Below are 14,296 nucleotides of genomic sequence, written 5' to 3'. Positions count from 1 at the left end.
TACTTGGGAAAGTTTTTTTTTTTTTTTTTTTTAAGGGATAGGATCTCATTCTATAGCCCAGGTTGGAGTACAGTGGCAAGATCATACCTCACTGCAGCCTTGGACTCCTAGTCTCAAGTAATCCTCCTGATAGTCTCCCACATAGCTGACTACAGGCTTGTGCCACCATATCTGGCTAATTTTCTTTATTTTTTTAGAGATAGGGTCTCATTGTGTTGCCCAGACTGGTCTCGAACTCCTGGCCTCACATAATCCTCTTGCTTCACAATCTCCTGAGTAGCTGAGATTATTACAGGTGCAAGCCACTGCGCCTGGCTCTGAAAAAGTTTTCATTTTGCCTTCATTTTTGAAAGATATTTTTGCTGGCTAAATAATTTTGTATAGGCCAGACATGGTGTCTCACACCTGTAATCCCAGCACTTTGGGAGTCTGAGGCAGGTGGATCGCTTGAGCTCAGGAGTTCAAGACCAGCCTATCAACATGGCGACCTCTTCCCTTCAAAAATACAAAGATAAGCTGGGCATGGTGGCACATGCCTGTAGTCCCAACAACTTTTGGGAGGCTGAGGTATGAGGATCCTATGAGACTGGGAGATTGAGGCTGCAGTAAGCCATGAATGTGCCACTGCACTCCAGCTTGGGTGAGAATGAGACCCTGTCTCAAAAGAAAAAAAAAAGGAATTCTAGATTGACATTGTCTTTCAGCACTTTAATGATGTCATTCCATTTTCTTCTGGCTTGGTTTCTGACTAGAAGTTAGAAGTCACTCGTCTAAATTATGTATCTTTTTCCTCTGACTGCCTTTAAGATATTCTCTTTATGATTAGTTTTCAGCAATTTGCTTATGTGTCTTGGCGTGGTTTTCTTTGTATTTTTCCTACTTCACATTAAAAAATAGAAATTGACAGAGCAATTTGAAGAAGGCTAAGCTATATGTTGTCTACAAGAAAGCTACTTTTAACTATAAAGACACATACCCCTTAAAAGTAAATGGTGAAGGCCGGGTGCAGTGGCTCAAGCCTGTAATCCCAGCATTTTGGGAGGCCGAGATGGGCGGATCACGAGGTCAGGAGATCGAGACCATCCGGGCTAACACGGTGAAACCCCGTCTCTACTAAAAAATACAAAAAAACTAGCCGGGTGAGGTGGCGGGCGCCTGTAGTCCCAGCTACTCGGGAGGCTGAGGCAGGAGAATGGCGTGAACCCGGGAAGCGGAGCTTGCAGTGAGCTGAGGTCCGGCCACTGCACTCCAGCCTAGGTGACAGAGCGAGACTCCGTCTCAAAAAAAAAAAAAAAGTAAATGATTAACGAAAGATATAACACATGTTATAGACTGGATTGTGTTCCCCTAAAATTGATATGATGTCTTAACCACCAGTACCTCAGAATGTGACTGTATTTGGAGTTATAGGAGCTTTCAAGAGGTAAATAAGGTTAAATGAAGTCATTGGAGTAGGCCCTAATCCAATATGACTGGTGTCCTTATAACAAGAGGAGATTGGGACACACAGAGACCATGTGAAGATAAAGGGAGAAGATGACCATCTACAAGTCAAAGGAAGAAGCATCAGAATGAAACCAACCCTGCCAACACTTTGGTCTTGGAATTCTAGTCTCCAGACTGTAGGGAAATTAATTTCTATTTTTTGAGACCCCTAGTGTATGCCATACTTTGTTATGGCACCCCTAGCCCTGATGGACCATTCTAACACTAGTCAGAAGAAAGTTGGGGTAGCTGTATTAATTACAGAGAGAGCAAACCTCATAGCAAGGAATATTATCAGGGATAAAGAGAAGTACTGTATAATGATAAAGGGGCTAGTTCTTCATGAAGACCTAACAGTCCTTAACATGTACACACCTAATAACAGAGCATCAAAACATGAGGCAAAAAACCATAGAACTGCAAGGAAAGAATAGATGCATCCACTATTATAGTTGGAGATTTCAGCACCCCCATCAGTAATGGACAGATCTGGCAGGCAGCCAGTTCAGTAAGAACATAGTTGAATTTAGCAGTACCATCAATCAAGTGTATATAATTGACATCTATAGAATGCTTCCTCCAATAGCAGCAGAATACACATTCTTCTCAAGCTCCCAAGGAAATTACACCAAGGCAGACCACAGTCAGGGCCATAGAATGCACCTTAAAAAATTTACAAGAATAGAAATCATACTGCATATGCTGTCAGATTACAGTGGCATTCAGTAATGGAAAGGTAGCTGGAAAATCCCAAAATATGTGGAGATTAAACAATACACTTCTAAATAACACGTAGGTCAAGAAGAAATCGCAAGAGAAATTGAAATGTATTTTTTTTTTAATTTTACTTTTAATTTTGTGGGCACATAGTAGGTTTATATATTTATGGGGAACATGTGATGTTTTGAAAAGTATTTTGAAGTAAACAAAAATGAAAACAGCTATCAAAATGTGTGGGATGCAGTGAAAGCAGTGCTTAGAGGAAAATTTATAGCAATGAATGCATATCTTAGAAAATATCTAAAATCAATAGTCTAAGCTTCTACTAGAGCCAACTAAGAGAAGAGCAAAGTAAGAGAAAGAAAGTAAGTAGAAGAAAAGAAATAATAAAAACTAGACCAGAAATCGATGAAATTGAAAACAGGAAATCAATGGAGTACATCAAGACCAAAAGCTAGTTCTTTGAAAGGATCAATAAAATGGATGAGCCTCTAGCCAGACTACAAAAAACAAAGAAGACATACTTTACTAATATTAGAAATGAAAGCGATCCCAGATCTTCACAGAATCAATACTTAATAATCTTTCCAGAGAAACTAAGCCCAGGTAGATTCACTGGTGAATTCTACCAAACATTTGAATAAGTTATATCAATTTTCTATCATTTTTTCTAAAAGATAAAAACAGAATGAATAACTTGCTAACTCATCCTATGAAGCATTACCCTAAAACCAAAACCAGACAAACACAATATAGGAAAAGAAAAATACAGACTAATAATGGCTAAGCTGTGAAGTTCAATAGGTTAGGCAGATCAAATGCATTTTCAGCTTAGGATAGTTTCATTTACAACAGGTTCCTCAGGATGTAGCCCATTGTAATTTGAGGAGCACCTGTATTTTAAACGATTTGATTCATGCTTGAACCCGAGAGGCGGAGGTTACAGTGAGCCAAGATCACATCACTTCTAGCCTGGGCAACAAGAACGAAACTCCGTCTCAAAATAAATAAATAAATATTTGATTCAGACATATGTATGGTATTTTCTTTTTCTTTTTTTTTTTTTTTTTTTTTTTTTGAGACAGCGAGGTTTCCTTCTTGCTTGCGCCAGGCTGGAGTTGGAGTGACACAATCTCAGGCTCACTGCAACTCTGCCTCCTGATATGCAGCTATTCTCCTGCCTTAAGCTTCCGAGTAGCTAGGATTACAGGTGTGCCCCCACCACACTTGGCTGGATTTTTGGTATTGTTTAGTAGAGACTTGGGTTGTTTTCTCATGGTTTGGCCAGGGCTGGTCTCGAACTCCTGGACCTCATGTCTGCCTGCTCGCCTCCAAAGATCTGTGGATTACAGGCGTGAAGCCCACTGCATCCAGCCCCATGGTATGGTCCTTATTATTGGCCTTATGTTTAAGCATTTCTGATTTCAAAAATTTTTTTTTTTTGTTTTTTTTGTTTTTTTTTTTTTTTTTTTTTTTGTTTGAGACAGAATCTCGCTCTGTCCCCCAGACTGGAGTGCGGTGGCTCGATCTCAGCTCACTGCAAGCTCCGTCTCCTGGGTTCACGCCATTCTCCTGCCTCAGCCTCCCAAGTAGCTGGGACTACAGGCACCTACCACCACGCCCAGCTAATTTTTTGTATTTTCAGTAGAGATGGGGTTTTGCTGTGTTAGCCAGGATGGTCTCGATCTCCTGACCTTGTGATCTGCCCATCTCGGCCTCCCAAAGTGCTGGGATTACAGGCATGAGTCACCGCACCAGCCTCTAAAATATTATAAAATGTAATAATGTGCCAATAAAATGTAGTAACTCTTAAATTTAAAAAATCCTTGACAAAATATTAGCAAATTAAATCCAACAATGTATGAAAAGAATTATACCCCGTGACCAAGTGAGATTCATGCCAGGTGTGCAAGGCTGGTTCAGCATTCAGAAATCAATTAATGTAATCCATCACATCAGGGGACTATAGAAGACAAATCACATGCTTATATCAATAGATGCAGTAAAAGCATTTGACAAAATCCAACACCCATTCATGATAAAAACTCTCAGCAAACAAGGGATAGAGAGGCTTTTCCTCAATATTATAAAGAAAAATGCAAATTAAAATTATAATAAAACACTACTATAAACCTACCAAAATAAGTGTAAAAGATTGGCAATATCAATTTTTGGTGAAGATGTGGAGTAATGAACTCTGATAAACTGTTGGTGTGAGTATAAATTGGCATGACTTTTAAAAAATTGTTTCATAGTATCTTCTAAAGCCAAACATACACCTACCCCATGGCCCAGCAAGTCTACTCCCAGTTGAAATGAGTGCATATATTCAGCAAAAGACACATACATAAATGTTCATAGCAGCTTTGTTGCCATAAACTATAATCAGCCCCTATGTCCACCAACAAGAGAATAGATGGATTGTAGTATATTCATACAGTAGAATATCAACCAGTAATAAAAAAGAATGAACTACTGTTTTACATGCAGCAACATAGAAGAATCCTACAATGTTGACTGAAAGAAGCCAGGCATGAGCTGTGCTCGGTGTCTCATGCCTGTAATCCCAGCAGTTTGGGAGGCTGAGGCCGGCGGATTGCCTGAGTTCAGCAGTTGGAGACCAGCCTGGGCAACATGGTGAAATCCTGTCTTTACTAAAATACAAAAAATTAACCAAGCATGGCGGGGGGCGTCTGTAGTCCCAGCTACTCAGGAGGCTGAGGCAGGAGAATCACTTGAACCTGGGAGGCAGAAGTTGCAGTGAGCCGAGATCGCACCACTGCATTCTAGCCTGAGCGACAGAGCAAGACTCCGTCTCCAGAAAAAAAAAAGAAGCCAAGCATGGCTGGGCGCAGTGGCTAAAGCCTATAATCCCAGCACTTTGGGAGGCCGACATGGGCAGATCACAGGGTCAGGAGATCGAGACCATCCTGGCCAACATGGTGAAACCCTGTCTCTACTAAAAATACAAAAATTAGCTGGGTGTAGTGGCACGTGCCTGTAATCCCGGGTACTCGGGAGGCTGAGCAGGAGAATTGCTTGAACCCAGGAGGCGGAGGTTGCAGTGAGCCAAAATCACACCACTGCACTCCAGCCTTGCCACAGAGCAAGGCTCTGTTTCAAAAAAAAGGCAGGCATAAAAGAATACATACTATATGATTATATGAAATTCAGTAAGAGAGTAAACAATAACAATAACAACATTGGGCCAGGCAAAGTGGCCCACACGTATAATCTCAGAGCTTTGGGAGGCCAAGGCAGAAGGACTGCTTGAGTCCATGAGTTCAAGACCAGCCTGGGCAACAAAAAGACCTGGTCTCTACAAAAAAAAGAAAGAAAAGAAAAGCTGGGCGTGGTGGCATGTGCCTGTAGTCCTCACTACTTGGGAGGCTGAAGCAGGAAGATCACTTGAGCCCAGGAGTTTGAGGTTACAGTGAACTATGATCACACTGCTGCATTCTTACCTGAGCAATAAAGCGAGACCCTGCATCTAAAAAAAAACGATCATGATGACGCCTGTAATCCCAGCACTTTGGGAGGCCAAGGTGGGCGGATCACAAGGTCAGGAGATCGAGACCATCCTAACACAATGAAACGCCATCTCTACTAAAAATACAAAAAATTAGCTGGGCGTTGTGGCGGGCGCCTGTAGTCCCAGCTACGTCTGAGGCAGGAGAATGGCATGAGCCCAGGAGGCAGAGCTTGCGGTGAGCGGAGATCACGCCACTGCACTCCAGCCTGGGCAACAGAGCAGGACTCTGTCTCAAAAAAAAAGGTGATGATGATGATAAAATTGAAGTAGAGATAACATTGTTTAGTAAGGGGTGTGAGATTGTTTTCCAGTATGCTGGGAACATTCTACATCTTTATCAGGGTAGTGGTAACTGCCAGTGGTGTGCTAGAACAGGCTCATACTCACTTATGAGAGCCAACTATTCATGAATTTTGCAAGCTGGTTGACTATTACTAGCTTATAATTGGCCATGGTAGGAGTTTTTAATGCTGTGGAAATCTACCAGTGGTTTTACAAAGTAGCAAGGTTTGGTTGATAAACATTTATCAGCATACTGCTTATTGCTCACCAATGCTTGACCTCTGATTATAGAAGGAACTTAGAAGGTAAAACCGGGGAGGTAGTAAGGAATGCTGTCATCCACCCTAAGCCAAAAAGGGTTGGCATGAGAAACTATTAATAGCATGCTATTTAGCATGTCTTGGCCAAAGAATATTACTTTGTTTACAGCTGCCTAGTATTTGACTTTTCCATGCTGCCTTTAGCCAAAGTAAATTTTCTTTTTTTTTAATTAATTTATTTATGTATTTATTTAGATGGAGTCTCACTCTGTTACCTAGGCTGGAGTGCAGTGGCGTGATCTCAGCTCACTGCAACCTCTGCCTCTCAGGTTCAAGCAATTCTCCTGCCTCAGCTTCCCAAGTAGCTGGGACTACAGGCATGTGCCACCATGCCCAGCTAATTTTTTGTATTTTTAGTAGAGATGGGGTTTCACCATGTTAGCCAGGATGGTCTGGATCTCCTGACCTCGTGATCCACCCGCCTCGGGCTCCCAAAGTGCTGGGATTACAGCCATGAGCCACTGCACCCGGCCTCTCTCTTTTTTTATAAAAACAACTTCATGGTAGAAAATTAACAGCAAACCATAGCCTTTCTGTAGACTCCTTTTGACATCTTGCTGAATTTGTGTCCTATTGATTTTGAGTAGTTCAAGTTCCTACCCTTTTTGTTTCTACTTCTTTAGGAGCATTCCGGAAGAGTTTTTCGACTCCAGTTTGATGAATTCCAGATTGTCAGTAGTTCACATGATGACACAATCCTCATCTGGGACTTCCTAAATGATCCGGCTGCCCAAGCTGAACCCCCCCGTTCCCCTTCTCGAACATACACCTATATCTCCAGATAAATAACCATATACTGACCTCATACTTGCCCAGGTATCAAAATCTATTATGTACATAACACTGTGGGTAGGAGACAGGATATTAGCTGTAAGGTGTTGCTAGTTCACGGAGCTTTCTCCTGCCGTTTGTGTCACCAAGTCCTGTAAAGCCGAGGAAGCAGACAATGTGAGACAGGGCTGAAGCTGCCACAGTATGGACAGTGCCTTTCACCAAAGTAGCCAGCCTCAGTTCTAGGTGATTCTAGGGTCCTACGTGTGTGGTAAGCCTAGTCATTCCTGCCCTAGTTATCTAGTAGTACTGTTATGAAAATAAAATGAGATTTGAATCAGTTTGAAAACTAAGTAATGACCCAAAGGCCTGTGATGTTTAAGTTCCCAGATCACACAATACCTACAGTAGAGACGTTTCAAGCCAAGTAGACACTCTGATGTCTAATGCGTGAATGGAAACATCTCTTGGTGAAAGTTCACACTGACATAGAAATAAAAGGGCAGATTTTAAAAGGAATATAAAAAGTAGCTTTTATATCCCTATCCCCATTCCTCAACCCTCCAAAAAGAGGACCTGTCTTTTGACCTCTGACGTTGGTGAGAACTCCATGTATCCTCCCACTCAAGTCTCCAAACTCTTTCAGGCAGGGGAAGAGCCTAAAATACCCAGGTGGTCCATACATATTATGGTATATTCAGATCATACCTGGTGTTCTGACCAGTTTGAATACACTAGGTTGTTGCCAGTTTGAGAAGGCTGCCCTAGCTGCTGAGGAGCGTTGCTGTCGTTACGATTTCCCACGTGTGCCTCAGTTCTCCTGGCGGAAGTACATATTCGCTACAGGTTTCTGCATCTCTCTTTGCAGTGTTCCACTGAGGGCAGTGATTCACGCCCAGCTGGGCTTGCCTCAGCGCCTCTTTCTCTCACAGAGGACACGGTTCATCGTTCCTCAGCCAAGTTGCACAGGCTGTGTGCCCTTGGACAAGTAACTTCCCAGAGCCTGAATCTCCTGATGAGTAACATGAGGGGCACTGTTCACTTCATGGAGCCCTGTGAAGGCTGCATGGAGATACTGTATGGAAAATTCCTAGTGCTTAGCACAGTGCCGAATACATAGCATGCCCTCAGGAAAAACTGGTCATTAGTATTAATACTGCAATCTCCCTATACCTACCCCCTCCTTTTGCCCAAAATTTTCTCTTCCTTAGACTTCTGTGACACTTTGCTATTTTTAATATTCTTCCTGGCTCTCTGATTATTTGTGCCTCTTTCCCCTCACTCCTAAGAGTCTGTTTCTGGCTTTTCTTATTATTTTTATTTTATCTTATTTCTTTTTTTTTTGAGACGTAGTCTCGCTTTTTCGCCCAGGCTGGAGTGCAGTGGCGCAATCTCGGCTCACTGCAAGCTCCGCCACCTGGGTTCACACCATTCTCCTGCCTCAGCCTCCTGAGTAGCTGGGACTACAGGTGCCTGCCACCGCGCCCGGCTAGTTTTTTGTATTTTTAGTAGAGACGGGGTTTCACCATGTTAGCCAGGATGGTCTCGATCTCCTGACCTCATGATTCACCTGCCTCGGCCTCTCAAGGCCAAGCCACCGTGCCCAGCCTATTTTATTTTATTTCTTGAGAAAGGACTTCGCTCCTGTCACCCAAGCTGGAGTGCGGTGGCACGATGTCAGCTCACTGCAACCTCTACCTCCCAGGCTCAAGTGATTCTCCTTCCTCAGCCTCCTGAGTACCACGGGCACACAACACCATACCCAGCTAATTGTTTGTATTTTTTTTGTAGAGATGGGGTTTCACCATGTTGCCCAGGCTGGTCTCGAACTCCTGAGCTCAAGTGATCCACCTCCCTTGGCCTCCCAAAGTATTGGGATTACAGGTGTGAGCCACCATGCCTGGCCTGTCTTTCTTCCTTATCTAAATTCCTTCTTAGGCTGCCTTCTCTCTTCCCAAAGCTTCAGATCTCTTCTCAGTGTAGAAGACTCAAATTTCTGTCTCTAGTCCAAGCCTCTGCTTTAATCTCCAGGCCACATTTCCAGCTGCCATCCACACAGCTGTCCTTGAAGATAGCAAGAGCACTTCTAGTACTCACATCCTCAACTACACTGTCCCCTCCTTTACACTGCTGGTACCCTCCAGCCACACAGCTGGGCCAGCTTTCCTTGATTCCCCCACTTCTGTTAGTGGCACCACCATGCTCATGGTCACTCAAAGGCAGGGCCCACAGACCATCCCCGACCCCTGCCCTGCCATTCTACAGGGCAGGTGAAAGCTATGCCAACCATGGTCACTCTCAGCCTAAAGACATCAGAGTCACTCTGCTTGAACACCACAGCCCTGAGCATGTCAGCAAGCCCTGCCTTTAGTATAACTTCTCCATCAGTCCAGGTCACCTTTGACAGAAGCTCCTGCATGGCATAGACAGAGAGCAGGCATTAGGAAGGACTCCTAAGCCTTTTCCCCATTGGCAGCTACGTGAATGCTCTTTTTTCTTCAAGCAAGTAAGAAATATCGAAAAAGGGGCTAATGACTGTTTGCTCTGTTTTCACACAGGACCCGTTAAAGTTGCGGTATTTAACATATCTGCCAATACCAGGACAAGCAACAACAGTAACAAACTACTGCCCAGTTTCCCCGGACTAGCTGAGGAGCAGGGCTTTGAGACTCCTGTTGGGACACAGTTGGTCTGCAGTCGGCCCAGGACGGTCTACTCAGCACAGCTGACTGCTTCAGTGCTGCTATCAGAAGATATCTTCTATCTTTTGTGAATGATTGGAACTTTTAAACCTCCCCTCCTCTCCTCCTTTCCCCTCTGCACCTAGTTTTTTCCCATTGGTTCCAGACAAAGATGACTTATAAATATATTTAGTGTTTTGCCAGAATCTCTCTTGCTTTGCCATTAAGCAGAAGAACTAGTTTCCCTGTACAGCCTGCTGGGAGAGACCCAGTTCTAGGGGATGGGGGATGCAGCTTCAAGCCAGACAGTACCCAGTGTCTCCCTGTTAACTGCAGGAATGCCAAGCACCTGGCCAGAGCAGCCCAGCCCCAATATGCTTAGGAGGAGACAGAGCTCCCTTTGTGTAGCCTCTGGGGCAAGAAAAAGAAAACACAAAAATGTATACACTGGAAGATTTGGGCCTCCTGCCTGCCTGCCTTCTCTTTGTTTCTGTTCCTCTTCCCATCTACTTGCCTACTCCCCTTCAACCTTTCTTCTCTGTCTGCTCCACCTGAGAAGAAAGTGTATGAAGAGAGTGTCCTCCTCTAGCATGAGCCAGATCAGCCAGAAAATGCAACACTTGGAAGAGTTAAATGCTGTTCAGTGAAGATTTCAGCCTCAGACCTTTGCTGCAAGTGACCCTGTGGCAGCAGTGGATTCTCGGACATGATACTCTCATCATATTTGCAACTCTTCCCTCTCCTTCTTCCCCACACCCAAAAGGAGGATGGGGGGCGGGGGGCGGGTAGCAGGGGGCCAGGAGAAGAAGTTTCCTGGGCTCCATCAATGGCTGCGTCTTTTCTGGACTCAGCAGTGTCCTTGATTCCATGTAGAGTGTGGAAAGGAGTTGCTGATTGCATTTCCTCTCATTAACAATTAGGTGTGTAATAAAAAGCATTGTACTTCATCTTAAATCACTGGTAAGGCTCAGCCTACAGAAAGGTTTGAAATGGCCAGAGCCAATTGCTTGGTGCATTCTGCATAATGGTTTCCATCTCCGATTTCCTCATTGGGGCCTGTGAGTACCCAGGTGCCTGTATCTTTGCCAAGACTGTGATCAGGGTAGCTTAAGAGAGATAGGAGAAAACACTGGTGTTTTTGTTTGTTTGTTTTTTGTTTTTGTTTTTTGGCCAGTTAAATATCATCTCTCAAAAATTGATTTCACCGTGTCAACTTTGCACTGCAGAACCTTCCTTCTGCTCCTCCCACACCCAGTATTTGCAGAAGGGCAAAGCTGCCCAAGAGAGAGGATCAGGGTGAAGTTTGGCATACAGGGTTTATAAATGGGACAAAAACTGCCTTTTCTTCCTCCTCCTGACCTTATTTTGCTCTTCACTTTCCCCAGCCAATAAAATGTCTGTGGCGATTGGTGAACAGCATAAATGGCTGGACCTCGGCAAGGGTCGGGTAAACCTAGCCACTCGGAAGGCAGCTGGGTGAGCTGCCAAAGCTAGTGGGCTTCAGGTGCGAGGGCACCTGTGCCATACCAACCTGGGAGCACACAGAATACTATTCATGTGCACCCAGCTGGTCTCCCCAGGCAAGAAGGTATCCTCTTCTCAAGGTGTACCCAGACTGGATGTTGTGACTACATATTTGAGAGTCAGTTTATGCATATGCATTCTGCTTTCCTGCTTTATGAGTATTTTTAAGCTTTTAGTTCAAGGTTATATTCAGAAAATATTTCCAGCGTAATGATACATCGTAGCCTAGGAAATATTTTCTCAATGTAATTCCCTTCCCAGCTACCCAAATGCTACAGAGAAATGTTTTCTACTTGGGCACTATCAGGGTTCGTCATCTATTGTGTTGACTATTAATGGCTTTTTGATTGGGTAAGGATTTTGCTATAGATGAAGATAGAGGGCTGTCAGCCCTGAAAAACACACAGGTCAGACATTTAAAAGGCATGGGTTTCAAGCTTTCTCAAAATATTGTCCAATAGCCATAATTTTACCAGCCCTTCTGTCATATGCTGCTATTACAAAGTGGAAGCTGTTGAATGTTTATTGGTGCCCTGGGTTTTGCTCTCCAATCTAGGTTCAGTTGAAGGAATATTGTTTCTAAGACTGTTTTGAAACATGTCCAGTACATCACAAAGGAGATCAGGTCGAACCCTACAGATGTGGAGCCATTCCCCCAGTTGAGAATATTCTCCAAGTTGTCCTCTCTGCTGCTGATGGAAATGGGAATGAAGTTAAGTGGTCTGAAAAACTTGAATCGTTCACATTTCTCAGCTCTGGGGGTCATTTACCAGTTCATTGTAGAAGAAATAATCAGGTAAGTAAAAGTTCATTTCCAGAGAAGGTAAACCCCACTTACCATCTCTGCATGATTTCAATGGGAATTGATTATCACTAATCCCCAGCTGGAATAAATGTAAAGTTTGACCTTTTTAAAACAAAAAGAGAGACAAAGTCTCAGCACATTCCAAGGAGTGATAGAAACAGAGCTGAAGGTGTCCCCATGGTAGATTAGTCTCTTCTCGCTAAAATTTACTTTCCAATATAGGGCCTAAAGGAAACCTTTTTTAAAGACAGGCTGAAACCCTGTTTGAAGGCAGAGGAAGAGGTACAGACACGTGACCTTTTGGTGCACACTGGGGCTACTTGGACAAGACCAACATGCCTTGCTGCACGTGTGTGTATTTCACTGCTGAGAACATCCTTTAACTTTGTGTGCAATTTGAAAGGATGTGAATCATGGATGGAAAGCCGTTTGTACATGTCCCTTAGCAAAATTCTTTCTGGTGTCTCCTAACTTCAGAGACAGCGACTCTTTTGGATCTCTATTGACAGGTAATAAAGTCTGGCCCTCATAACTTGTTTCCGAACTAGAAAAGACTGTGAGACCCCTACATCATTCTTGTTTTTCTGCTTGAGTAAGAACAATCCTTTTTTATTTTTCTTCTGTACAGTCTAAAGCTACAGAGGAAAAAAATGCACTCTTCCCTTGCCGGCTGCTGGTACCATTGGTCTGAACAGCTGTAGTTGGTCTGCTCCTTACTTAGCACTTGATTGTGTGGGGAAACAAAGGTAGGAGGGGTGGAGAATACTGGAAATAATCAGGGCAATTTTTTTTCTTTCCTATAATTGGATTAGATACCTTGGTACTGTTGACCTTCTCAGCATCTCCCTTTTGCCTTAGATGGCAACACCCTCCAGCCTGAAGCAGAGCAGTCCAACCCAGATTAGTGCAGCCCTGAGGCTTAGGGTACAGCCTCCCTGGTCTTCCTCCACACAGCTGATCACCAATGGACCAGACCTCCTTTAACCACAGTGTCAACATAGTGTTGGAAAGAGAGCCATCTTTTAGGGGAATAAAACTGAGTTTCACTTCTTTACCTGTAGCTCATCTGTGGTGTCAGAATCCTTTGAGCTGAAGAGAGAAATCAAAAGAGCATGATGACTGCCTGGTTTCAGGTGGAACTTAATTCATTGATCTTTAGAAACCCCTTCTGTTGAAGTAGAGTACCTATGATCTAAAATGTCCTGGAGGCAGATGACATCGAAAATATGTGCTTTCCAACCAGCACAGCTGGCGCGCTTAGCTCCTGATTGGATGTGTGTGTATTTTATTAAGGATCAGTGCAGTAAGTGTTTTAAAGTGTTACCTCCTCTCCTAACCCTTCCCCTTCTTGGACACTGAAGGAAAAGGCCAACTAGGATGTTAGCCCTCTGGGCACCAAGGAAACTAACAGCTTTCTCAAAGCAGTGACCACTCAGGCCAGCCCAGACAGATCTGAGGGATGGCCAGTGCACTCCAGCAATGGGACAGGCCTAGCAACACATGTGAGCTTCCCCGAGAGCTTTCAGCTGGTTCAGCTCTTTGTTCTCTAGACTCTTAAGTACTGACTGCTTTGACTTTTGTGATTATGTTATAGTGATGTGTAGTCAATGTACCAATATGTTCACAACCTAGGATCATGGTAATAGAGTGTGTTTTGGTTTTTTTAAACTGTTCAGGAAAAAAGTAACTTAAATTACAAATATAAGATTAAAGTGAATTTTCTAAGTGTCTTGTCTCCTTGCCCCAACATCAAAAAGGACAATACACTTTTCGGTATACAGACTGAGGGAGTGCACAGATAGGATACCTTTGCAGATAATCTGACATGAGAAAACAAGATGAGAGAAAGCAGGACTGGACGCTGTGGGTGAGTGTGTAGTGCCAGCATACACCTACTGTTCCATGTTGAGTTAAATTGAAGCCAAAGTCAGGTCTCATCTGTGAATTGGTCACCTTAGCCAACCACAGCCCAACCTGAATGCAGAATTTACATTTTTCTCAGCCCTTCAGCGGTGAAAATACTTGAGTTTCCCCTACATCCCATTTGATCAGTTTATAGGCAAGCAAGCTCACATCTGGGAGCAATTTCCAGAAGGACTCTTAACAAGCTGTAAGAATGAAGGCACCCTTGACTATCTGGGGTATGACATTGCAGTTCCTGAGTGAAATCCCCATT

The 14,296-nt window shown here is 43.6% G+C and overlaps 1 protein-coding gene across 3 annotated transcripts in view; it reads left to right on the top strand.

Moving 5' to 3' along the window:
• BTRC (beta-transducin repeat containing E3 ubiquitin protein ligase) overlaps window positions 1–13,845 on the top strand; it is a 219,764-nt gene extending 205,919 nt beyond the window's left edge. For all 3 annotated transcript variants that reach the window (XM_017851814.1, XM_017851812.1, XM_017851808.1), the window contains 2 exons: window positions 6,963–7,155; window positions 9,669–13,845. In XM_017851814.1, coding sequence (XP_017707303.1) covers window positions 6,963–7,124 — 162 coding nt within the window. In that variant the 3' untranslated portion in view covers window positions 7,125–7,155; window positions 9,669–13,845. The remainder of the gene's footprint in view (window positions 1–6,962; window positions 7,156–9,668) is intronic.
• The last annotated feature ends 451 nt before the right edge of the window (window positions 13,846–14,296 follow it).

The sequence above is a fragment of the Rhinopithecus bieti genome, unplaced genomic scaffold, assembly GCF_001698545.2.
Source record: "Rhinopithecus bieti isolate Rb0 unplaced genomic scaffold, ASM169854v2 scaffold_31787, whole genome shotgun sequence".
Taxonomy (NCBI): Eukaryota; Metazoa; Chordata; class Mammalia; order Primates; family Cercopithecidae; genus Rhinopithecus; species Rhinopithecus bieti.
The sequence above is the reverse complement of the archived record's forward strand: the minus strand, read 5'-3'. Positions and strand labels throughout refer to the sequence as shown.